Source organism: Schistocerca gregaria, chromosome 10, assembly GCF_023897955.1.
Source record: "Schistocerca gregaria isolate iqSchGreg1 chromosome 10, iqSchGreg1.2, whole genome shotgun sequence".
Classification (NCBI taxonomy): Eukaryota; Metazoa; Arthropoda; class Insecta; order Orthoptera; family Acrididae; genus Schistocerca; species Schistocerca gregaria.
In genome coordinates, this window is record NC_064929.1 from 208,067,902 (window position 1) to 208,093,088 (window position 25,187).

Below are 25,187 nucleotides of genomic sequence, written 5' to 3' on the forward strand. Positions count from 1 at the left end.
GCTGTAACTAAAGAATAAATCTATGCTCAGAAGTAAGGAGCCATTCTTTTTTCTTGTGTGATTCTGTCTGACACATCACACATGACCCTCTGTGCATTTACACAGTTGAGTCACATTAATATGGCCACCATCTGTGTGTTAGATGTCAACACGCAATAACCCGCTCACAGATGACTTGTTGCAGTACTAGCAGTGAGGGGAATATAAAGTGTGTTGGGGAGGGGGGGGGGGGTTGTAGTAAAGAGTGCAGTCACTATAATAATGCAGAAATGAGCAATAAATCTGATGTCCAAAATGGCAACTGTGGAAGCATTTCCAAAGCAGCTAAGTTTGTAAACTCTTTGCATGCTGCTGCTGTTTAAATATACTGTGCACGGCAAAATTGGCACTATCCATAACTGGTGCCGAATCAACAGTGGTGCAACGTGGCCATAGACTGTAGGTGAAGGACAGCTCCTGACAAGGGAACATCCCCATCACACCCCCTCACATTTAGTTGGCACAGTGGATAGGCCTTGAAAAACTGAACACAGATCGATCGAGAAAACAGGAAAAAGTCATGTGGAACTATGTAAAAAGTAAGCATAATATACAAACCGAGTCGTTGACGCACAAGATATGCAACATCAAGGAGCCTGTGAGCTCTGGAGTACCGTGGTCTGCGGACCGAGAGGTCCCTGGTTCAAATCTTCCCTCGAATGAAAAGTTTATTTTTTTTATTTTCAGTTTATGTGACAAACTCTTATGATTTCATCACTTTTTTGGGAGTGATTACCACATCCGCAAGAAAACCTAAATCGGGCAAGGTAGAAGAATCTTTTTACCCAATCGCCAAGTGTGCAAGTTAGGTGGGCCGACATCATATTCCTGTCATGTGACGCACATGCCGTCACCAGTGTCGTATAGAATATATCAGACGTGTTTTCCTGTGGAGGAATCTGTTGACCTATGACCTTGCGATCAAATGTTTTTGGTTCCCATTGGAGAGGCACGTCCTTTCGTCTACTAATCGCACCGTTTTGCGGTGCGGTCGCAAAACACATACGCTAAACTTATTACAGTGAACAGAGACGCAAATGAACGAACGTACAGATCACAACTTTCCGAAAATAAAGCAAGTAAAATTTTTCTCTCGAAGAAAGACTTGAACCAACGACCTCTTGTTCCGTAGCTGCTCATGCTAACCACGGGACCACAGCACTCTTGCTCTCACATTATCCTTGATGTTACATACCTTGCACATGGACTACTCAGTTTGTATATTTTGCTTATTATTTCATAGTTCCACAAAACTTCTTCCTGTTTTCTCGATCGATTTGTGTTCAGTTTTCAAAGACCTATCCACTGTGCCAACTTATAACTAAATCTGAGGTGGGTGCGATGTGGAGGTTCCCTTGTGAGATGTCTACGGACTAATAGACATGCTGCTCTTGAGCAAATGACTACCCAGATGAAAGCTCAGAGTCTCCCCAGTGACTGTCAAGTGGATGCCCATATGCAGCAGTTGCTCGGTTCGTGCAACTGTGCTGACCCCTTTTCATCAGCGACAGAGACTGAAATTTGCATGCCAATACCGTAACTGCACATCCACTGCGTGGTGACAGGTGGTCTTTCAGATGAATCACGTTCTATGCACCGTCAAATAGATGGCGATTGGCATACCCTACAACAGGGTCCAAGCTGGAGAAGGGAGCATTGTGGTACAGGGAATGTTTTCGTGGCGTTCCCTGGGTGATCTTGTCATTCTGGAAGGTGCAATGCACATCTTGTTGTGGTCTGTGCTGCATAAGGTGGTTACTCAGGCATTTGATAGTTGGTCACATTAGTGTGACTGGACTGTGTATAAATTAAGACTGATATCGAAGCTGACACCTTCCAAAATGATCGATCGCCATGCTGGTAAAATTGCCTCACAGGATTTACCTCTCTCTCATCTCGTACTACTACAGAGAGTTGTTCCACTCTCATGAACAGCCCTTTATATCTCGTTGCTTAGAACAGTTTACTGGTTCAGAATTAAAATGTAAACTCCGAATAATTTGTGTTTACCTTATTAAATTGTGTGCGCCATTTAATGTGTTGTATTTTTACTTTGTTTGCTTTTTTTTTCAGCTCTCGGGAGAGCCAGCGCCCCCAGGAGTCCGGCCCCCCCTTCGAGCCCCCAGAAGAAGAAACTGACGCTGTCGTTTGCCGAGTACAAGGCACTCTCCAACATGCTGATAATCCACATGAGGCAGGAGGAGGAAAAGAGCGAAGAGGAAGGTGAGTGAGGCCATGCTGTTGGATGCCACACAGTGTTTCCTTGGAGTGTGGGCACAAAACTTGCAATTCGTCTCCATCCCCACACAGTTTCAGCACGGCCGTATTTACGCACGGCCTAGTGCCCACATAAAAAAAAAAAAAAATTAATGAAAATTTGGCTTCATTTCAGTACTTCGCTGTGGACCTCCATATAGTGGGTAATTTAAGGAGATGGTGATAAGAGATATTATGAAGTTTTATTTTTGACACAGTCAATTTTAACAACACAGAGGTTACCAGTTCCAGCTCTCAGTAGCCATCTTCAAATGCTACCATAGTAAAAAATAAATAAAAAGCTGGTGTCAAGACCTTAAATCAACGAAAGTATTTTCACTAGCCCCATTTGTGAGATACATAAAGTGCTACTAAAGTATACATGGATCGTACCTATGGGTGGTGTTTGGTAGATAAAGATTCATGTGCTGTCAAAGTAAACATGATACTGAAAATCTGGGAGCTATGTAGATAAGAATACTTTTTGTTCCCTACTTTATTTACTTGTTGTGCATTTCCTTTGTAAGACAGACATTACTTGTGAAAACTGTAAAATATAATGAATTTTACATTAATATTCAGTTAGTTTTTGTAAAAGATAAAAATTGAATATAGGTTGTTAAAGCAGTAAAACCGTATTTTAAATGGAGTAAGGGCCTTGCAGTGAAAGAATAAAACACAGGAACACTTCTTGTGGTACATATTTCTGATGGCTGATAGAGCTGCAGTTTGGGTTGCTAGTTGTTTACACCATTGTCCTGAAGTTCAGAAGATAAGACACGGACTGGATTACGAGGGCAGGTTTGTGACTCATTGTTGCTTACGATAACTGGGCAGATGTAGATGCTCAATGTGGCCCGGAGCGCGCTGTGCAGCACTCAGTTGCAGAGAGCCCCCTTCAGCTGCCGGAGACTGCACGCAGGATGTAGTTACTATCTCAACTGAATACATCGTGAATATTAAAATTGCACCTGTAGCGTCTTGTTACATACATGGCCATAAATCAGCTTATAGTTTCTCAGATCACAGCAACAAATTGGCCATGAATATCGGTGGGTACAGCAGTATCTGTTTCTAATAATGTGGTACACATACACGCACACACACACATATATATTTGGTTTCACAGGTTTTACTTCTGTAAACGTCAGACCCCCTCGTTGAATGAGTTTGGCCAGTTCGTGGTCTCAATTACGTAGTTAATTCTCACCAGTTATGCACATAGTGCACCTTCTAATTATATGACAACATGCACTGTGCAGTATAACCTAACCAACCTACAACATATGAACGATATGTTGGCACTTAATAATATTGAAGTTAATCAGCAATCATTGTTAATTGTCCTGCTTCACTGTTCTTCTTTTTTTATGACCATACATCATTGCACCATTGCTGTTTTGACTGACGTGGGTTCCACACTCGAAATCTCATTATTGACTGGCTTAAAAATGGCTTCAGGCTTGGTGCTTATATAGCTTTACAAGAATGGTTACTGAAGTTTCACATTGTTAAATATATAATTTTGATGATTTACAGTTAGAATTTTACATCTCAGATTCATTGGACAGTGTGGAAAAAAACTGTTTTTGGTCTGAACTTTATATTACAATAAGAGTTTTGACTGAAATAAGCCTTCTTGATGACGAAACTGCAAAAACAGCTAATTAAGCAATAGCGTACATAAGTGTTAATTAGCTGGAAACTAATTAAGTGCCGATGTTCCTACCGTGGTTTTGAAATTAGCTACGTAAATAGTTCAGGGATTTCAATGGGTTATTTTCCTAACATTATCAGTAATAAAGTAATTACATTTGTTTGTGTCAACAATGTGACCAGAATTGGAAATAATCACTTTTAATTATATGAGCTGAGCTTTACCAAAACTAGTAACTTGAAATGGTTCAAATTGTTCAGGAAATTCTTCTAATTAATGGAGTTTTGCAAATGTGGGCTTGGTCTCATAATTACAGAAATGACAGCTTTACTTTATGGCAAATCTCTAACTATCACTAATTAAGAAAGACAAAGGAAAAAGGGTCATTTGAGGAAATAATTAACAAAACAAAATGGGAATGGGACCCAGCTAGCCTTCCTACAGTCTGAAGACAGCGATTGTGTCCCAGAAGAGCTTTAAACAAAGCTTGGATTGCATTTCGACGTTTACTTTTGCAAGCTAGAGTACATGCAGATGTGCACATGCCACCCACTGCTCTGGCGGTACACAATGCCGGGACTGCAATTTGACAGGAACACTGGGATAATGAGGGAGAAAATAGCGGGGGGGTGGGAGGAAGGACTGGGGAAGATTGGCTAATGGCTCTGAGGAAGTCGGCAGGCGTATGAACAGGAATGTGACACACCAGCACTGGAGCTAGTGCATTTGTGTAACAGATGATGTGGGGAAGTGGGTTGGGATGGATTTACAGAACAGAAGAAGGGGAGACTTGGCTAAAGGGTGTAGATGCAGGGGGTAGCATATGGGCCAGGATGATTACAGGAGTGAAGGTTGTGTTGCAAGGGTAAGTTCCTTCTCTGCAGTTCAGAGAAGGTGCTTGGAGGAAGGTTGCAGATGGTGAAGCAGGCATCAAAATCGAACATGTTGTGCTCAGCAGCATATTCTACCACTGCATTGTTAACTTTGCTCTTCGCCACAGTTTGGCAATGTTCATTATTCATTCATTGGTAATACATTCAGGGCCAAGATACCATATCCTCATTCCACCACAGCATCCACTTCAATTATATATAACTTGTAAAATATGTTTTTGGAAACATAAGAAATTTACTGCAAAGAGTAACTGAGGGGCTTCCATAGGAGGTATGTCGATACAGTCAATGTTACTCACTCTGATTTTCATTTTCAAGTGTTAAATGAGTATATAACCACATAAATTATTTCAAAGTGTGATTATTATGTAACATGACTGAAAAATTACATAGCGAGTGACAGTTTCAGTTAATCACTATGTATATCTTTCAGAAAACGAGATGAAAGAAAGGAAGAAAAAATTATTAGGAGTGGAACAACAGAACAAGTGGGTAGTTCCAGATTATATTGTTACAGATACCATAGTGATTTCAGCTCTTTCCATTTCTCGTCAGTTCTTTAATTATAAATTGTGTAGTAAAGTTTCACACAGGTAAATGATAAACTTCAAATGCTGTGTTATAGGCTTTTAATTAAAAAATTGCCATAAAATGCTTTGTTTGGCAGGCTGGATATCACAAAATTTCCCCTGGCAGGCTGCACGTCGCAGGTTCGGCACACCTGCAGGTACACCTCAAAGTTATGTTTATTCATGACAGGGTCAGCTGGTAAACTGAAAACGTAAACATATTTTGACTGTTAGAATTTGACATTTAATAGGCATATTATTTGTTCAAATTAATTTCACATTGTAGGTGAAAGGTTAAAGTTCATTTTGTACTGGACATCACTTTAACAGAACCACAGGCAATATTACAGTCAAGTGGAGACGTGTCACACCCTGAGGAACATCGACACGATGTCATGGCTCTAGTCCTGTGTAGGATGGTCTGAGTGAAATTATGAAGTACAGTTTGTCTTACAAAAAGGTGCAGTATAGCATAAAAATTAAGGAACCAGCAACAATGACCAAAGGAAAATTTCTAAGATTTTCTTGACAAAGATTGTGTGGTAAATTTTCCACATGACTGTGAACTAAAAGAATAAGAAAAGTGTTGTGAAAACATTTCATCATTTGATTGATCAAGAAAATATGTACAACAAATAACATCAAAGAATATTTAGAGGGCAATATTTAATCCTCTGTGTCTTTTTTCTTTCAACTGCTAAGTAGCATCAAAAATAGAAATAGAGCTTTCATTTTCACTGTTTGAAAAAAATATGTTTAGTGAAAATTGTGTAACCTATTTTGCCTACTTATTTATGCAGTGAAGGCTTTTTCTTTGTGCAGGGGTTGTAAAATGTAAATCATTTTTCACTTTCATATATTTAGCATCTTTTGTGGAAGAACACTTGTAGGAAAAATACAGAGTTCTTTCACATGTGTCATGAAAACAAAGCAATCAATAAAGGTCTAGAAGAGACAAGACTCGCTACTGTAACACAATTGAATAGTTGCCATTGTCAATATGACAATCAGAATTATCTTTCCGAGGATATTTGGCAATAACGCTTCATTTTGTTGGTGGTCTGTGTGAATGGCTCCCTTTGAAATTTGTTGTGGAAATGTTCTGATATTATGTTCCGTGACTTCTAGTGTGAATTGGCCTTTATTATTGTGTAGTAAATTAGTGGGTATTTTGTTTAAGCAAGTAATTTGTGACACGTGACACTTCTTTTTGCAGGTGGAAGTACAGAGGGCATCAGGAGGAGTGTGATAGTGGCGTGGTACCTGGAGCAAATTGCTGAGGAGATCCAGACAGAAGAGGAACTGCTTGAAAGGAAGGCACTAGTCGAGAAGGTTCTGGACCGGCTGGTGCACCACGTAAGTAAAGAGCCGAGAGCCGGAGTGACTGAACGACCCATTTGATTCCACATTACCACCTCACAACTAATGTGTTACCTTTCAGGATACCTAGACTTCGGCCTCCGCTACGGATTATTCTGTTGCCACAGCCAAGATTTTTTATCAACATTCGTTGACTTTGGCAGTTCAACCAATCGTCACCCTCCAGTCTAACCTAGACCTCGAGCTAGGATATAGATCAATCTGTCACTTCAACTGACAGTACAAAAGAAATATTGTCATTTTTCCATTCTCTTCCTGTTTGCACATGTGTGGGCATGGTGTGCCACATCATTGTTACATTCCAGGACAAAGCTGACATCTGATTTTGGTAGTTTTAATGGACCCACCGGTCCATCTAAGCAATACCTTATACCTCTGACCGAGTGAGGTGGCTCAGTGGTTAGCACACTGGACTCAGGAGGTCAATGGTTCGATACGGTGTCTGGCCATCCTGATTCAGGTTTTCTGTGATTTCCCTAAATTGCTACAGTCAAATGCCGGGATGGTTCCTTTGAAAGGGCACTGCCAACTTCCTTCCCCATTGTTCCCTAATCCGATGAGGCCGATGACCTCGCTGTTTGATCTCTTCCCTCAATCAACCCAACCCCCCCCCCCCCCCCCTCCTCCCCTAATGAAACAATGAATTAGATCTCTGTTGCAAGATAGTATTCCATGTGATACAAGGGATGGGTCTCATGTTGTCATGTTGTAATACCCTGAAGGGCTCGACATCGGTTTCTGGTGTTCAAAGGTGATGCTGTTGCAGGAGGTGACATGACTGGAAAACTGAGAATTCTGTGGGGGATTGAATTATTGGAAAGGTCAGGTATTTTTGAAAGATTCGGGAAGAGTCTGAGAGAGACTAGTGGGAGTTGAACTTTTTGTTGGTGAAAACAAATGTACAGAGTCTTTTTGTTACTAATGTCTCTGAGATTCTGCTTTGCAAACAATCAGTTGAGGAGCCATGTAAAGAAAGGTGAAGTAGTTCACTGAATTGTGGTAATGTTGTTCGTCGCTCAGTTGCTTTATTGTAGACAGGTGATCATCTTGTGGAAGCTAGTAATTTGCTGCTGTTGAAATGTTGTTTGTCGCTCAGTTCATCACTGACCTTCTAAATCTTCACTATTGATTGTGGGTCTCGGGGGTCCAAGTCTGTGTTTCATTGCACAGTTAAGAGTGGGATGGAATGTAATGTGACCAAGAGAATTTGTCACCTAGCTGCAAAATCTTTGTCCACACAAAATTAAATATGGCTTTTTCAGTTTCATGAAAAATATACAGGGTGGGGCAGAAGAAACGCATATTTTTCACTATTGAATGACTGGGACACGGTTTTATAAAAACAATAATAACAAGCATTAAGTAATAGAATTTTTAATGCAGTTTTGAAATGTACATACTTTAATTAGGGTCGAAAATAATGTCTTGTATATGACGTCCTTCTTGCTGGATACAAATTTGGATCCTCTCCCGAAAGTTAAGCTTGGCTCTCACCAACATTTCATTTGGCACAGCTTCAGTTTCCTGATGAATGGAATTCTTCAGGCCGTCGACTGTGCGAGGCTTGTTCATGTAGACTTTCGGTTTTAAATATCCCCACAAAACGAAGTCGCATATCGACAAATCGGGTCTCGAAATAACATGTCCTGGAAACATTTGTAAAACCACTTCCATGGATGCTCTTGCCGTGTGAGCTGTGGCACCGTCCTGCTGAAACCATATTTCTCTCATGGTCATTTGACACCTTTCAAGTTCTGGATGAAGAAAGTTGTTTAACATTTTAATGTAGCATGCTGATGTCACAGTAACTGCAGTGCCTTCCTCTTCAAAAAAGTTGGGTCCAACAATCCCCATCTTTGAAACACAGCACCACACTGCTACTTTTAAACTGTGGAGAGGTCTTTGGCGTAATTCATGTGGATTCTCCGGTGCCCAGTACCGACAATTTTGAACATTGTCGTTACTGTCTACATGAAAATGTGCATCATCACTCATGAAGACTGTAGCATCTACATCTTTTGTAAAAATTCCGTCCATTACGCGACAAAACTCTCTGTGCTGCACAAAAATCCCCTTCACTAAGCTGCTGGACGCTCATTATCTTGTGCAGGTGAAACTTATGATAATCATCTAAGATATGGTAAAGAGAGTGACGTGACGTACCCAGCACTAGAGCCTGTCGTCTAGCCGATTGTTTCGGACTAGCAAGGACTGCCATTCTCACTCGGTCTACATTTTCGGGAGTATGAATTGAAAGGGGAAGACCAGGTGTTCTTTTTCATCACAGGTCCAGTCCTTCTAAACACTGCAACCCATCGAAGTACAATATTTTGATCAGGCACTGCACCTCGACGTCCAAGTCTAAAATTTTGACGGAAAAGATTGTGACTACGGGATCATTGTTTCTAAAGTACTGCTCGACAACAAACACACAATGCTCTACGCTCCAATGCTCTATAGTGACTGAAACTGCATTGTACAGGCAGTTTGCCAACATTCATTCCAGGTCAATACCCGCTCTCTTCGCCGCATAGTAGCGGTTCAAAAAACGTGTGTTTCTTCTGCTCCACCTTGTTAATACAGATCCATATTTGAACACACCGGTTTTGTAGATTTACAATTAATGTTTAGGTTTCAGGTCTCATTACTAAGTTGAATATAAAGCAGTGCTTTGATGTATTAATCACAGTATCATGCTTCAAGTTAACAGTGATCAGCTTCGAAAGAGTTGGCTTTGAAACACCATCCTTTCTTGCTTTAAAAGTATGCTGACATTTCATGTGAATGGTAACAGTTTTAACCACGTTCCTGTGAGGGTTACTCGAGGTTATCGCATAGTGGCACGTTTTGGATGTGTTATGCATCATACAGACTTCATTCTGCAGTTCGTCTGTGGAGCTGGTAACAGGACCGTGGTCTTTAGCAGAAGGTTAGGTTTCAATAGCTTTGTATGAATATCAAGAGCTCAGATGGCAACCCAGTTCTAAGCAAAGAAGGGAAGGCGGAAAGGTGGAAGGAGTATATAGAGGGTTTATACAAGGGCGATGTACTTGAGGACAATGTTCTCGAAATGGAAGAGAATGCAGATGCAGATGAAGATGAAATGGGAGATACGATACTGCGGGAAGAGTTTGACAGAGCACTGAAAGACCTGAGTCGAAACAAGGCCCAGGGAGTAGACAACATTCCATTAGAACTACTGACAGCCTTGGGAGAGCCAGTCATGACAATACTCCACCATCTGGTGAGCAAGATGTACGAGACAGGCGAAATACCCTCAGACTTCAAGAAGATTATAATAATTCCAATCCCAAAGAAAGCGGGTGTTGACAGATGTGAAAATTACCGAACTATCAGTTTAATAAGTCACAGCTGCAAAATACTTACTCGAATTCTTTACAGATGAATGGTAAAACTGGTAGAAGCGGACCTTGGGGAAGATCAGTTTGGTTTCTGCAGAAATGTTGGAACACGTGAGGCAATACTAACCTTATGACTTATCTTAGAAGAAGAAAGATTAAGAAAAGGCAAACCTACGTTTCTAGCATTTGTTGACTTAGAGAAAGCTTTTGACAATGTTGACTGGAATATTCTCTTTCAAATTCTAAAGGTGGCAGGGGTAAAATACAGGGAGTGAAAGGCTATTTACAATTTGTACAGAAACCAGATGGCAGTTATATGAGTCGAGGGACATGAAAGGGAAGCAGTGGTTGGGAAGGGAGTGAGACAGGGTTGTAGTCTCTCCCCGATGTTATTCAATCTGTATATTGAGCAAGCAGTGAAGGAAACAAAAGAAAAATTCGGAGTAGGTATTAAAATCCATGGAGAAGAAATAAAGACTTTGAGGTTCGCCGATGACATCGTAATTCTGTCAGACAGCAAAGGACTTGGAAGAGCAGTTGAACGGAATGGATAGTGTCTTGAAAGGAAGATATAAGATGAACATCAACAAAAGCAAAACGAGGATAATGGAATGTTGTCAAATTAAATCGGGTGATGCTGAGGGAATTAGATTAGGAAATGAGACACTTAAAGTAGTAAAGGAGTTTATGATGGTCGAAGTAGAGAGGATAGAAAATGTAGACTGGCAATGGCAAGGAAAGCGTTTTGAAGAAGAGAAATTTGTTAACATCGAGTATAGATTTAAGTGTCAGGAAGTCGTTTCTGAAAGTATTTGTACGGAGTGTAGCCATGCATGGAAGTGAAACATGGATGACAAATAGTTTGGACAAGAAGAGAATAGAAGCTTTCGAAATGTGCTACAGAAGAATGCTGAAGATTAGATGGGTAGATCACATAACTAATGAGGAGGTATTGAATAGAATTGGGGAGAAGAGGAGTCTGTGGCACAACTTGACAAGAAGAAGGGACCTGTTGGTAGGACATGTTTTGAGGCATCAAGGGATCACAAATTTAGTACTAGAGGGCAGCGTGGAGGGTAAAAATCGTAGAGGGAGACCAAGAGATGAATACACTAAGCAGATTCAGAAGGATGTAGGCTGCAATAGGTACTGGGAGATGAAGAAGCTTGCACAGGATAGAGTAGCATGGAGAGCTGCATCAAACCAGTCTCAGCTCTGAAGACCACAACAACAGCTTTATACTGTTCAACCGAGTGAGGTGGTGCAGTGGTTAGCACACTGGACTCGCGTTCGGGAGGACGATGATTCAAACCTGCGTCTGGCCATCCTGATTTAGGTTTTCTGTGATTTCCCTAAATCACTCCAGGCAAATGCTGTGATGGTTCCTCTGAAATGGCACAACTTGCACAGGGTACTCCAGAAAACTTTTACTTTAAAAGTATTTTCTGTAGCCTTACCTAGCCAAATGCTTCGGTATACTTGGCAGGATGTAAATAGCTTTTGAGAGCCAGTATTCTTTGACCACATGTGACGACAAAAAGAAGTAAATTTGCAATGAGATCGTGGGTCTCAGCTTTTCAGCATATTGTGTGAAGAGAGAAACAAATTTAAATTTCGATCTATATATCTCACAATATAATGTGCTAATTATATGATTAAGGTATAGAAAACTTGGCCAGTGTACACAGTCCAGTCACTTCAATGTGCCACCAAGTAGGTCCAACATCTACATACAGTTATCACTCAGAGATAGCAGGTTGGAGCACTAGCAGTGGAACGTATATAGTCTTGGGGGGACGTGGAAAAACAGTGCACTCCTTGTTGTAATGTGGAAATGGAGTGATATACACTCCTGGAAATTGAAATAAGAACACCGTGAATTCATTGTCCCAGGAAGGGGAAACTTTATTGACACATTCCTGGGGTCAGATACATCACATGATCACACTGACAGAACCACAGGCACATAGACACAGGCAACAGAGCATGCACAATGTCGGCACTAGTACAGTGTATATCCACCTTTCGCAGCAATGCAGGCTGCTATTCTCCCATGGAGACGATCGTAGAGATGCTGGATGTAGTCCTGTGGAACGGCTTGCCATGCCATTTCCACCTGGCGCCTCAGTTGGACCAGCGTTCGTGCTGGACGTGCAGACGGCGTGAGACGACGCTTCATCCAGTCCCAAACATGCTCAATGGGGGACAGATCCGGAGATCTTGGTGGCCAGGGTAGTTGACTTACACCTTCTAGAGCACGTTGGGTGGCACGGGATACATGCGGACGTGCATTGTCCTGTTGGAACAGCAAGTTCCCTTACCGGTCTAGGAATGGTAGAACGATGGGTTCGATGACGGTTTGGATGTACCGTGCACTATCCAGTGTCCCCTCGACGATCACCAGAGGTGTACGGCCAGTGTAGGAGATCGCTCCCCACACCATGATGCCGGGTGTTGGCCCTGTGTGCCTCGGTCGTATGCAGTCCTGATTGTGGCGCTCACAAGCACGACGCCAAACACGCATACGACCATCATTGGCACCAAGGCAGAAGCGACTCTCATCGCTGAAGACGACACGGCCCCCTTTGTCTCTCCATTCACGCCTGTCGCGACACCACCGGAGGCGGGCTGCACGATGTTGGGGTGTGAGCTGAAGACGGCCTAACGGTGTGTGGGACCGTAGCCCAGCTTCATGGAGACGGTTGCGAATGGTCCTCGCCGATACCCCAGGAGCAACAGTGTCCCTAATTTGCTGGGAAGTGGCGGTGCGGTCCCCTACGGCACTGCGTAGGATCCTACGGTCTTGGCGTGCATCCGTGCGTCGCTGCGGTCCGGTCCCAGGTCGACGGGTAAGTGCACCTTCCGCCGACCACTGGCAACAACATCGATGTACTGTGGAGACGTCACGCCCCACGTGTTGAGCAATTCGGCGGTACGTCCACCCGGCCTCCCGCATGCCCACAATACGCCCTCGCTCAAAGTCCGTCAACTGCACATACGGTTCACGTCCACGCTGTCGTGGCATGCTACCAGTGTTAAGGACTGCGATGGAGCTCCGTATGCCACGGCAAACTGGCTGACACTGACGGCGGCGGTGCACAAATGCTGCGCAGCTAGCGCCATTCGACGGCCAACACCGCGGTTCCTGGTGTGTCGGCTGTGCCGTGCGTGTGATCATTGCTTGTACAGCCCTCTCGCAGTGTCCGGAGCAAGTATGGTGGGTCTGACACACCGGTGTCAATGTGTTCTTTTTTCCATTTCCAGGAGTGTATATGACATCCAAAAGGACACGATCACTGAGGTTACAGACCGAGGTTGGAAGCACTTCCGAAACAGCCAGGTTTGTAAGCTGTTTGCATCTGGCTGTAGTCAAAATATACTGTGCAGAACAAAATGGCCGTGTCCAAAGCCAGCACCAACGCAACTGTAGTGCGCAGCAAGTCACGGGTGACAGAGTTACGTGTGTGGGTGAATAGGCGTGCAACTACTGAGCAATTGACCACCCAGATGGAGCAAGGTGCTGCCAGCAGTGTCTACCTCAAGGACCGGTCAGTAAGAGCATTGCTTTGTATGGGCTGTGCAGCAGGTGCCCGGTTCTTGCACCCGTGGTGACTGCTGTTAATCAGTGACAAAGGCTGCAGTTTGCACACCAGTATTGCAGCCGGACATCCGTCGAGTGGCAACAGGCGGCCTTCTCGGATAAATCAAGTTTTATGCTTCATCAGACGGAAAGCAAATACCCTGCAACAATAGTCGGAATGGTCTAGGCCAGAGGATGGAGCGTTACGGTCAGCGAAATGTTTTCGTGGCATTCACTGTGTGATCTCATCTTTCTGAAAGCGTATCGGGTGAGCACAAGTATGTACCTATCCTCGAGGATCACGTACACCCCTACATGCAGTTTGTTTTTCCTTGGTGGGATGGCCCTACCGGCAGGACACTGCTACCTGTCACGCAGCCTGCAGTGTACGTGCGTCGTTCGAAGAGCACTGAGGTGTGTTTACCGTACTCCCCTGGCCGCAAAACTTCCCGGATTTAAACTCGATTGAGAAAATCCGTTTGCGCCTCGGATGCTCGAACACGAAACCTAACACAGCTGGCCACGGAACTGGAGTTGCCGAGGCTCCACAGTGTCTGTCAGTACCTTCCAGCACCTCATTGAGTCTTATATTTGCATGTCTAGTGTTGGCATGTGCTGCAAAGCTTGGTTATTCAGCTTTTTAGCGTGGTTACAATAATGCGGCAGGACGGTGTATAACATAATTTCCTTGGTATGAAACGAGTATTTTTGGTCAGTGTCTTTTTGTTTCAACACGAAAAAACTTCGTATTGTCAACAGTGAATTAGGGTGACGGGCAGATATGACGAACAAGTGCTTTGGTGCAGTGGTGTCAGGATGGGGGCATTAACCTAGCAGCTACATTGTTCTGTAGGACTTCAGTTTAATGCACGAATAATGTGTGCACTATTAAAAATACTTAGCTCGTATAGGAGATGATATTCGGTCCTGTGATCTTAGTGCACCAGTGAAGATGCAAATGAAAACATTTCTGCCTCTCCTAATCTGTGGTGTTTATCACAAAAACTTGTCACGGCCCTGAAAATTGAATAATACACATGACGATGAGTGAGCATTGAGTCAAAACTAAGTGTGGCAAATTGTGAAAGAGCTGTAGCTGAGACTGTGATAGTAAAGACCCTAAACAGTAATGAACCACTAATGAATCTGACACTGCCGTGCAGTCGCAGCTGCCGTCCTATTTATAATCACTTAAATGACAGTACAATTCTTGCTTTGTTAAATTTTACTCTTATGATTTAATTTATTCCACTTCAACAATTTTTAACAGATTATCCATGATAACATATGTGCAGGCTGAAGCACCCAAATAAAAATTTGAAGCTTCCTGGCAGATTAAAACTGTGTGCCGGACCGAGACTCGAACTCGGGACCTTGCCTGTGAAAGGAAGAGGTCCCGAGTTCGAGTCTCGGTCCTGCACACAGTTTTAATCTGCCAGGAAGTTCCATATCAGTGCACACTCTGCTGTAGAGTGAAAATTCCATTCTAAATAAAAATTTGTACAAAGACTGGGATTCTAACCTGGGTCTCCTGCTCGGCAGGTAGGTGCGCTAATCGCTACACCAACCTGGCACAGTGGCTTTTCACAACTGGACAGACCACCCCAGCAAGCCTGCCTCCTAAATCCAAATTCCAGTTCACGTCTCAGCACCGCTTGGTATTCCCCCTTAATTCAAATAGCATCTCAACATTGAAACCACAGCTTAGATGCTTTAACCCTTTGACTACGAATTTTATTTCAAAAATATTAATCTGTGGTTGTTCAATTAATGTCTTAATCATATGTAACAGTATGGAATGGATGTTTCCTGCCATTTAATTTTCTGTGGGGTTAGAGGTGGGGGGGGGGGGGGGGGGTGGTTAGGACATACAGGATTATTCATAAGTACCTGCAGCATTTCAGACGACCACTGCACAGAAAGTGCAAGACATTCTGAAAACACACATACATCTGTGGACAAAGTATTTCTTCAACTTTGTGACACACTACAGGTGCTGAATATGGTCTTCATTTGTAATGTGGCAAGCGTCAATTTGTGGGTGCAACTCATTGACACGATGTGTCCGGGAAGGCGTGAAGGCTACTCATTTCGCAGAGCTGCTAATTGGGATGCATATCCGCAGGTGCGAACTGATACAATGTGAAAATACAGAGTTGAGTGTTAACAATGAAACTTAAGGACAGCAAAATCTACAGGTGCAATCCGTGATTATAAGAATTCTGCTAAGCATTAGTAGGCTTCCCTTTATCTGTGGTACATTGATACATAGAAGTAACATGTCGCATTTCTCTGATAACCTATCGTGGGACTCGTATGTCCCGATGTCAAATGGTTAATCGAATGAAACTGTACGGTTCCAGAGACCTGTTCTTCGAATCTCGGACATCTGTGATTTATATACGCAGACTGAAGTGATAACAGAAATTTGTACCAAGGCGTAGATTCGAATATGTATGTCCTTTTCACTAGACATGCTCTAACTGCTATGCCTCCACTACACAGTGGATTTACACAACTACTCTAGCACACCTCGTGTCTCAATCCAATCTCCCACTCGCGCCTCAGCCCACTTAGTATACATCCTTGCCCTTGGACTTCAGTCTGCATATATTGATCGTAGATTTTTGAGAGTTGAAGAGGTCTCTGAAACCACAGAACTTCATTCAGTTACTCTTGATAAGTTACTCAATAAATTTGTTGACCCCTAATTTTTTAGAAAATTTGTTTCTCTGAGAGAAGCATTTCGTCTTTCTCACACAATTCGCCATCTGCTACACTTTTATTTATATTCATATTTTTTAAAAAGAAAGTGATTGCATGTATACAGTAATTATTCATTATGTAGAATCATGTAAATTCTGATTTACATCAGTTAATTCATTTTCACATGACTATTTGTGGTTTTTAATGGCAAGAAAACAGTTATATACCTGTCAGCCATATTGTTGTTGTTGTCTGTAACTTAAGCAAATAGTGATATTTTTAAATCAGGACAAAATACTCAAATTATTGACCTGAAGGGTTAGTTGTGTGCTTAAAAACTGTACATTATTGGCAATATCAAATGACATGTTACAACAAGATTGAAGTATAGAGTGCATTGGGATGTTCATTAAAAGTATAAGTGAAATAGTGTACTGAGAAACAGAAGGTGGTTTGTTTGAGAGTGTGGAAGGGGGGGGGGGGGGGGGGGCTGTTGCAGCATGACAAGCTAATAGTTGTATAGATTATCTTTAAATGCTAGTTATAACTGATATGTTACCGGAGCCTGCATTCACTTGGCTTGTCTTCTCACAGGACCAGGTGATCATCCCCCTGAGTAGTGTCGGACTCCGGGGAGAGGAGCAGTCGGAGGAAGATGACCCGCTGCTCGTAGTGCATCCAAACTATGTGGTTGACATGTGAACAGTGTCTCGATGCTTAAGGAAGAAAGTTACTTCTGTGGACTTTTAAGGACACAAATGGTAGACATTTACAAATGTGAAACTGCAGAACATCACATTTGTCTCCATGTGGCACTAGTTTCACCAGATTTTTGGCTGTCTGGGCTCATGGGCAATATTATTTTTATAATATTTTATGCTATATCCAGATGCACTTTTTAGTATGACTTTAGAAATGTGTACATAGACCAACCCTTCTGCCACTGTAAAGAAACACCACTTATTTTTATTGTGAAATGCAAATCCTCAGTATTTTATGTAAGACAAAATAAAAAAAAAATTATACATCTTTTCAGACATTCATAATTTTTTACTTAAATCTCAAGTGGGTGCACTGTTTTTCATAACACAAGTAGGTACATGGTATGCTTTGCACACGTGCAAAGAGTAGCTGCCTTTATGTTACCAAGATAAGCATGTATGTATGAGCAAAATCATAGTTTAATGAAACAACAATAAATGTAACTTACATAATATGAGCTAAAGCACTGTTAAATTAAACAACAATGAAATAAACTTTCACTATCACTGTGTTACCGCGGACAGGTGTTATCCCACAGTAATGACCCATCTAAGCATTAAACAGCACAGTCATCAGATCCCAGCTAACTGCATATTCAGTTGCTAATTATCTTGTAGACAACTGCCTCATTGTGGGTTGTGCTGCTAGCTCATAACCTGGGTCATTTTCGTGCAAGGAACATAAATTTTTTCCTCAGGTTAGGCGACTGTTTATATTACTGGCCACTAGTGACTAACAAATTATGACAGATTGTGCAAACATTCACAACTACATGCATAAGACACATGCAGACTTGCATCCATACACATGTTAAATCTGGTTTACACTGTAGCAAACGTATGTGAAGAGCAACAACAAACAAGAATTCTCTCTGTGTCAGAGGTATATGGACACGACCAAATGGCATCACACTTGTTCCACTGGTTGTTGCCTTTTGGTGAACTGTCAGAGAAAGCTCACATCATCTTTGCTTCCACACTACCAGCATAGAGAGCATTTATGTGCTGTTTTGTCTTTTGTTTACTTGTGTTGGCAGTGGAGTGGTCGAAAGTGAATTTAATGTTTCTGATAAAAGAATATGGGATCATTTGTGCTGCTGGGATCCAACAGATCCACAGCACAAATGTTCGTCACCTATTACTGAAGAGCTCGATGGCATAATTGAAGGTGTGAGAAAGATAATGAATTCATTAGATGTTTCCATTAGGTGGAATAGATTTCCTTGAAAGTAATCAAGTATGAATATGTATTGATTATGCTGATAAAAGTTAAGAAGTATCTCTAATCACATGGCAGATGTATCACTGTATCATTTGAGATTTCTGGTTATTAATAGAAATATTTTAACCATGACCACAATATCTGCCTGCCCTCTAATAAACTGTACTGGGTGTCCCTGAAATGTTGCGACCAAACGTTCAGCGGTTGTAGAGGATGTCTCAGGGAACAAATAGTGGTTAGGAACTTGTGTCAGGGAACGTCATCCGAGTGCCGAACTAATAGGTGCCAGCATCTGCCACTAAGCCACTGTTTCGGCAGCAAATGTAACTTTGTATGCTGACAGACCGTAGGGGGAACGTCTTGCAATGTTGTTTTTCAGTGATCATGACTGCCACAATCGCCAGTGGAGAAGATGGAGCTAGTGGCTGCATAGGAAGGCCTTACCTCCTCTGAATGTGAGGTTCTGTTTCCTCGGTGAATGATGGCATCAGAGACAGGTTTCCATCTGCAGTTTATTTTTCTCCTATATATTGAGAAACTGGAGATTTTGTATGGTTCCACACGGAGCACATCAGTGTCTCACCACTGACTTCTAGTATCAGCCACATGCAGCTGAGGTCAACAAGTGCATGGGCCTGAAGATCATGATGTTACAACATTGAAACTAGTTGCCAAAATAAAATCGACACCTTAAATACAGCTGGAGGAATTTCTTCATCTTTAATATAAATTTATACCAGCTGACGTCCCACTGTCCTCCATTTCAACTATGGATGTACGAAGATTATACGGTTCCACTTTCTGTCCATTCTAGAGCTGTTCTTGGAAGTCTTTCTTGTCCCATTCTTTTAACATGGCCAGACCATTTCAGCCTGTTTCTTTGCATTTTTCTTTTAGGAGATTTATGTGTCTGGAGGTTGTTTCGTATTCTTTCATTCCTTATCCTGTCCCTTCTGATCTTGCTCAGGAGATCTTGTAGAAAGCTCATTTGTCACTTGTATTATACTCGGATCTTTCTTTATCCAGAGAGAGAGAGAATCACAGCAAAGTATTTCCTCTTTCTATATAGGTATGCATATTGTTGTCGTGTATGATGCAATTATTCAGTATTATTGAAGAGTAATGATAGAATTTTGCCTTTCACGATAAGTTTTATTAAAATACTCATATGTACAGAAAATTATATACACATAATAAATAAGGGATGTTTCTAATTCTACAGGCTTGTGTGATATGCAATTTTAATACGACACGTATTTGCAGATGACAAAACTTTCATAAAATCCCGGAACACTGCCAGCAGTGTTTCATATGCAACATACACACTGATCAGGCACTCAATGGCGTAAATATTCATAACAGTAAAACAAAATGCAGCATTTTGTAGCTGTCGTGAGTGGAGATTTTTTAAGTACAGTACAGCTTGAAATAAGTGAAGATAATGACGTCAGTTCCTTTAAGATGAACATTAAAGAAAGATAGAAAACAAATCTACATCTTGTATTGTCAACTGGTACATATATTGGAATGTGTTTTGGAAGGAATCCTTTACTAAGAATGAAAGTGAAATATTGAAATGTCTCTTTCAATATGAATAAATGTCAGCTAAGTGTGTATAATACACAACATAGATAACAAAATTCTTAAGATATTTACAAAACTATACAGAACTTTTCACATGTACGTTAAAGAGCATCAGCCTTGTGAAATAGGCAGAAGTTTGCAGGCAGCAGTTTCTGATCCACTTGACCTGTTGTTTAAAAGAAACACATACAGCATTGTATTACAAATAGAAATTGCTTCCACACAGTGCTGTATGAATTACATTCTTATCCAAGAAACTAAATAGAACAAGTTGTGAGCTGCCTCAGTATGACAGTAACTGAAGGCTTGTTCACTGTTACAGCAGTGCACTTTCTTGCTAGTCTGTTGATAGTTGAGTGCTGTAGGAACGTGGAACTTTTTCGGCACAAGCTTAACTGAGCCATGACACCGAATCATGGCTAGTAAGGTTGTAGCTCTCAATCTTCCACAGTTTGCGAACAAAGACATTCCGACTGTTGAGAGGTTGCAAAACACGGAAATTGTTTACCATACGATCTTCACCTGAAGAATAGATACGTCGGAACTTCTTGATCTGAAAGAAAAAAAAATTATCAGAGATAAGTGTAATTGTAGAATGTACAATCATAACTTATCTGTGTCACAGAATAATGCGTAATATTGGTACCCATGTAATTTAGATTACATTTAGATAGCATAAACATAAATATTATCAAGTGATACGGTGTCAACGTGGCACTTTATATATCCTCATGCCGATACTGAGCTTTTTCCAAACAGTCTCACACGCAGCTTCAATTTCTATCTCAGTCAATTTGAGTTTCTTGTCTACTGTGACAAGTACACTACCTCCATTACTCATTTGCCTATCCTTTCGATATACACTTAAATTTACCCCAAAAATCTTACTGCTATCAATTTCCGGTTTCACCCAGCTTTCTGTACCGAGTATTGTGTGAGCTCGCTGCTTTTCATCAACGCTTCAAGCTCTGGCACTTTGTTTTGAATGCTTCAGCAGTTTACTATTAAAATTTTAATACTCTCACCTGTCAGTCACAGTGCTTTCTATCTTACACTGATACTTTTGGGTTTCCTATGGCTATCGTTATTTAGATTGGATGGAGAGTCGCCTAATCAAAAATACATTGTGTGCACCCCTCACACTGTCAGCTATCTGAGTAACAGTCTCTGATGTGTAGTGCACACCGTACCTACAGTTCTCAACCCTAAAGTGCCAGTTCAGGAACTTTACCGGCCTAGCTTGTCACAGAACCTCGAAGTATCTGGTTCAGTCCTTCCACCTGACTCAGAACCAAAGAGTCACGATAAGTTCTCGAGACAATGCTGCAAACTGTGAGCTTCAGTGATACTCCATGTGCAATGCTGTCCTTCTCAACCTACTCCGCCAGTCACTGGAATGACCCAAGAATTACCTTGGAGCCCAGGCGACAGACATCATTTGTTCCAGTGTGCTCCACTATCTGCAGTTGGTTGCCCCCCACTTGTTACCATTTTCCCAAAGAGTACAATCATTCGCCATACGTTTGAACTGCCCCGACCTGGGACCTTTGCTGTTCCTGATCTATATAAATGACCTGGGTGACAACCTGGCCAGTTCTCTTTGGTTGTTTGCAGATGATGCTGTAATTTACCGTCTAGTAAGATCATCCGAAGACCAGTGTCAGTTGCAAAGTGATTTAGAAAAGATTGCTGTCTGGTGTGGCAGGTGGCAGTTGACGCTAAATAACGAAAAGTATGAGGTGATCCACGTGAGTTCCAAAAGAAATCCGTTGGAATTTGATTACTCGATAAATAGTACAATTCTCAAGGCTGTCAATTCAACTAAGTACCTGGGTGTAAAAATTACGAACAACTTCAGTTGGAAAGACCACATAGATAACATTGTGGGGAAGGCGAGCCAAAGGTTGCGTTTCATTGGCAGGACATTTACAAGATGCAACAAGTCCACTAAAGAGACAGCTTACACTACACTCGTTCGTCCTCTGTTAGAATATTGCTGCGCGGTGTGGGATCCGTACCAGGTGAGATTGACGGAGGACATCGAAAGGGTGCAAAAAAGGGCAGCTCGTTTTGTATTATCACGTAATAGGGGAGGGAGTGTGGCAGATATGATAAGCAAGTTGGGATGGAAGTCATTAAAGCAAAGACGTTTTTCGTTGCGGCGAGATCTATTTACGAAATTTCAGTCACCAACTTTCTCTTCCGAATGCGAAAATATTTTGTTGAGCCCAACCTACATAGGTAGGAATGATCATCAAAATTAAATAAGAGAGATCAGAGCTCGAACAGAAAGGTTTAGGTGTTCGTTTTTCCCGCACGCTGTTCGGGAGTGGAATGGTAGAGAGGTAGTATGATTGTGGAACCATGAACCCTCTGCCAAGCACTTAAATGTGAATTGCAGAGTAATCATGTAGATGTAGATTAATAGACCTCTACCCTTTTGAGTTTGTCTCCTCCTGACACCACACAAAACGGGTTTTCCCAAAACAGGTGAAGTGAGTCCCACTGCCTCTGTTTCAGTGAAAGACAGCACCTCAAACTTGGTTTGGGGGATCAGTACAACATCCTGAGTCCCCTCTGGTCCCAGTCCACCCTGTACCAGACGCCTAGATCTACCACTGACATGCCACTTGCAGTTGAGTGGATGACAGGTTCTGTACTTTTTTCAGAAGAAACAGGATCTACAGGAAAGGATAGCACTTGAGGCATCTCTGATGGAGGTATTGCAGGTACACGACTCTCTGGAGCTCTTCCTCCAACACACCGATTTGCGGCAGCTGGCAACTGTTTTCAGTAGTCAGGGCGATATACAGCTGCTTATGAATGTCAACCAACTTGTCCCGTGTTTGAGAACAGCATACACTATGAGGCTGTCTTTTGGCTAGTGAAATGTACTACAAGGCAGTGAACAAATAACTTTAAATTAAACCTGCTGATTATGAGGGTGGTTTGAAAAGGTCTCTGAATTACCACGAGAGGTTAGCACTAGCACAATGAGTTGTTCACATGATATTCATTGGACTGTTGTCTGTAAACATGTGCCATGTCGGTGCTCTAGGGAGAGAGCTGTGGCGGTGACGTGGCTCTGTTGTTACCTGAAGTGATTTACAGAAACGGAAAAATATAGATTCGAGCAGTGATTAAGGAAAGGTATGAAAGCAAAGCACATTCATGCCGATTTCCATAGTACACTGGGGGCTCTGCTCCTTCATATTCAACTGTTGCCAAGTGGACAAATGAATTTAAATTTTGTCGGGAGAGCTTAGAAGATGACCCAGCTGTGGTTGGCCAAGAGTGTCATTACTCCAGAAGTCATCGCAAAAGTGAACAAAATGGTCATGGAGGATCGCTGATTGAAAGTGCGCGAAATTGCTCACACTTGCCAGATGTCATCTGAAAGGGTATATCACATTTTGACTGAAGAATTAGAAATGAAGAAATCTGCAAGATGAGTGCCATGACTCTTGACGCTGGATCAAAAATGCATGAGAATGGACGTATTGGAACAATGTTTGGCCCATTATAGGAGAAATGAACAAGATATTTTGTTCCGGTTTGTGACCACAGATGAAACTGGTGCACTACTGTACTCCAGAGACAAAATAACAGTCATGGCGTTTGAAATATGCTGATTCTCTGCCACCAAAGAAAGCAAAGACAATACCATTGGCGGGTAAGGTCATGGCATCAATGTTCAGGGACGCAAAGGGGATTCTGTTTGTAGATTATCTTCCCACTCGGCAAACAATTCCTGGAGAATACTATGCTAACCTCCTGGACAAATTGCAACAAAAGATACATGAAGAAAAGGCCAGGTTTAACAAGGAAGAAAGTCATCTTCCATCAAGTCAATGTGCGCCGCACACGTGCTGCCACCATGGTAAAATTAGATGAACTAAGGTATGAACTGTTGCCACACCTGCCTTTTTCATCTGAAATGGCTTCGTCAGACTTCCATCTCTTCGCAAAATTGAAAGTTTTTCTTCATGGACGAAGATTCACTTTAAACGAAGAACTGATAGCCGGAGTTGACAACTATTTTGCAGGTGTGGAGGAAACTCATTTTCGAGATGGGATCAAGGCAGTGGAACATCGTTGGACCAAGTGCATTAATCTAGGAGGAGACTACATTGAAAAATAAAAGAAAAAAAGTTCCTATTCCGTTCCGAAAACTTTTCAAACCACCCTCGTATCTTTTAATCTGTTGAGCTAAAAAATATCTTCTGTACAGGGGCGTGTGCAAATGGTGCAACTGCGGAGGGCCCCATGCTTCTAGGTGCCCCGTGTAGAACCTTACAAGGTAATCTGAAAACTGTCACCTGTCATTGTGTTATATAGATAAACTGAAAAAAAGGGTAAGGTGTTTCTGAAACTACTTTTAATGTTCTGTAGTTGAATTGTATACTTATTGTGACGCAACTATGACCATTGGAAACCATCTCAGAAAATTATGCCTGCATCTGCATCTATATCTACATCTACATCCATACTCCGCAAGCCACCTGACATTGTGTGGCAGAGGGTACCTTGAGTACCTCTATCGTTTCTCCCTTCTATTCCAGTCTCATACTGTTCATGGAAAGAAAGATTGTCGGTATGCCTCTGTGTGGGCTCTAATCTCTCTGATTTTATCCTCATGGTCTCTTCGCGAGATATACGTAGGAGGGAGCAATATACTGCTTGATTCCTCAGTGAAGGTATGTTCTTGAAACTTCAACAAAAGCACACATTGAGCGTCTCTCTTGCAGAGTCTTTCACTGGAGTTTATCTATCATCTCAGTAACGCTTTCGCGATTACTAAATGATCCTGTAATGAAGCACGCTGCTCGCCATTGGATCCTTCCTCTCTCTCTCTCTCTCTCTCTCTCTCTCTCTCTCTCTCTATCAACCCTACCTGGTACCGATTCCACACAGGTGAGCAGTGGGCGAACAATTGTACTGTGACCTATTTCCTTTGTGTTCGGACTACATTTACTTAGGATTCTTCCAATGAGTCTCAGTCTGGCATCTGCTTTACCGACGATTAATTTTATATGGTCATTCCATATTAAATACCTCCTAATGCTTACTCCCAGATAATTTATGGAATTAACTGCTTCCAGTTGCTGACTTGCTATATTGTAGCTAAATGATAAGGGATCTATCTTTCTATGTATTCGCAGCACATTACACTTGTCT

At 41.9% G+C, this 25,187-nt stretch overlaps 2 protein-coding genes across 2 annotated transcripts in view; one reads left to right on the plus strand and one right to left on the minus strand.

Moving 5' to 3' along the window:
- Positions 1-17,481, plus strand: part of LOC126293483 (DNA replication licensing factor Mcm6) — a 60,554-nt gene extending 43,073 nt beyond the window's left edge. The window contains exons 13-15 of the mRNA XM_049986728.1: positions 2,113-2,262; positions 6,631-6,770; positions 17,037-17,481. Of these exons, the coding sequence (XP_049842685.1) occupies positions 2,113-2,262; positions 6,631-6,770; positions 17,037-17,144 (398 nt within the window). The 3' untranslated portion in view covers positions 17,145-17,481. The remainder of the gene's footprint in view (positions 1-2,112; positions 2,263-6,630; positions 6,771-17,036) is intronic.
- Positions 17,482-19,996: 2,515 nt separating this feature from the next.
- LOC126293487 (carbonic anhydrase) overlaps positions 19,997-25,187 on the minus strand; it is a 150,063-nt gene continuing 144,872 nt past the window's right edge. The window contains exon 8 of the mRNA XM_049986740.1: positions 19,997-20,562. Coding sequence (XP_049842697.1) covers positions 20,401-20,562 — 162 coding nt within the window. The 3' untranslated portion in view covers positions 19,997-20,400. The remainder of the gene's footprint in view (positions 20,563-25,187) is intronic.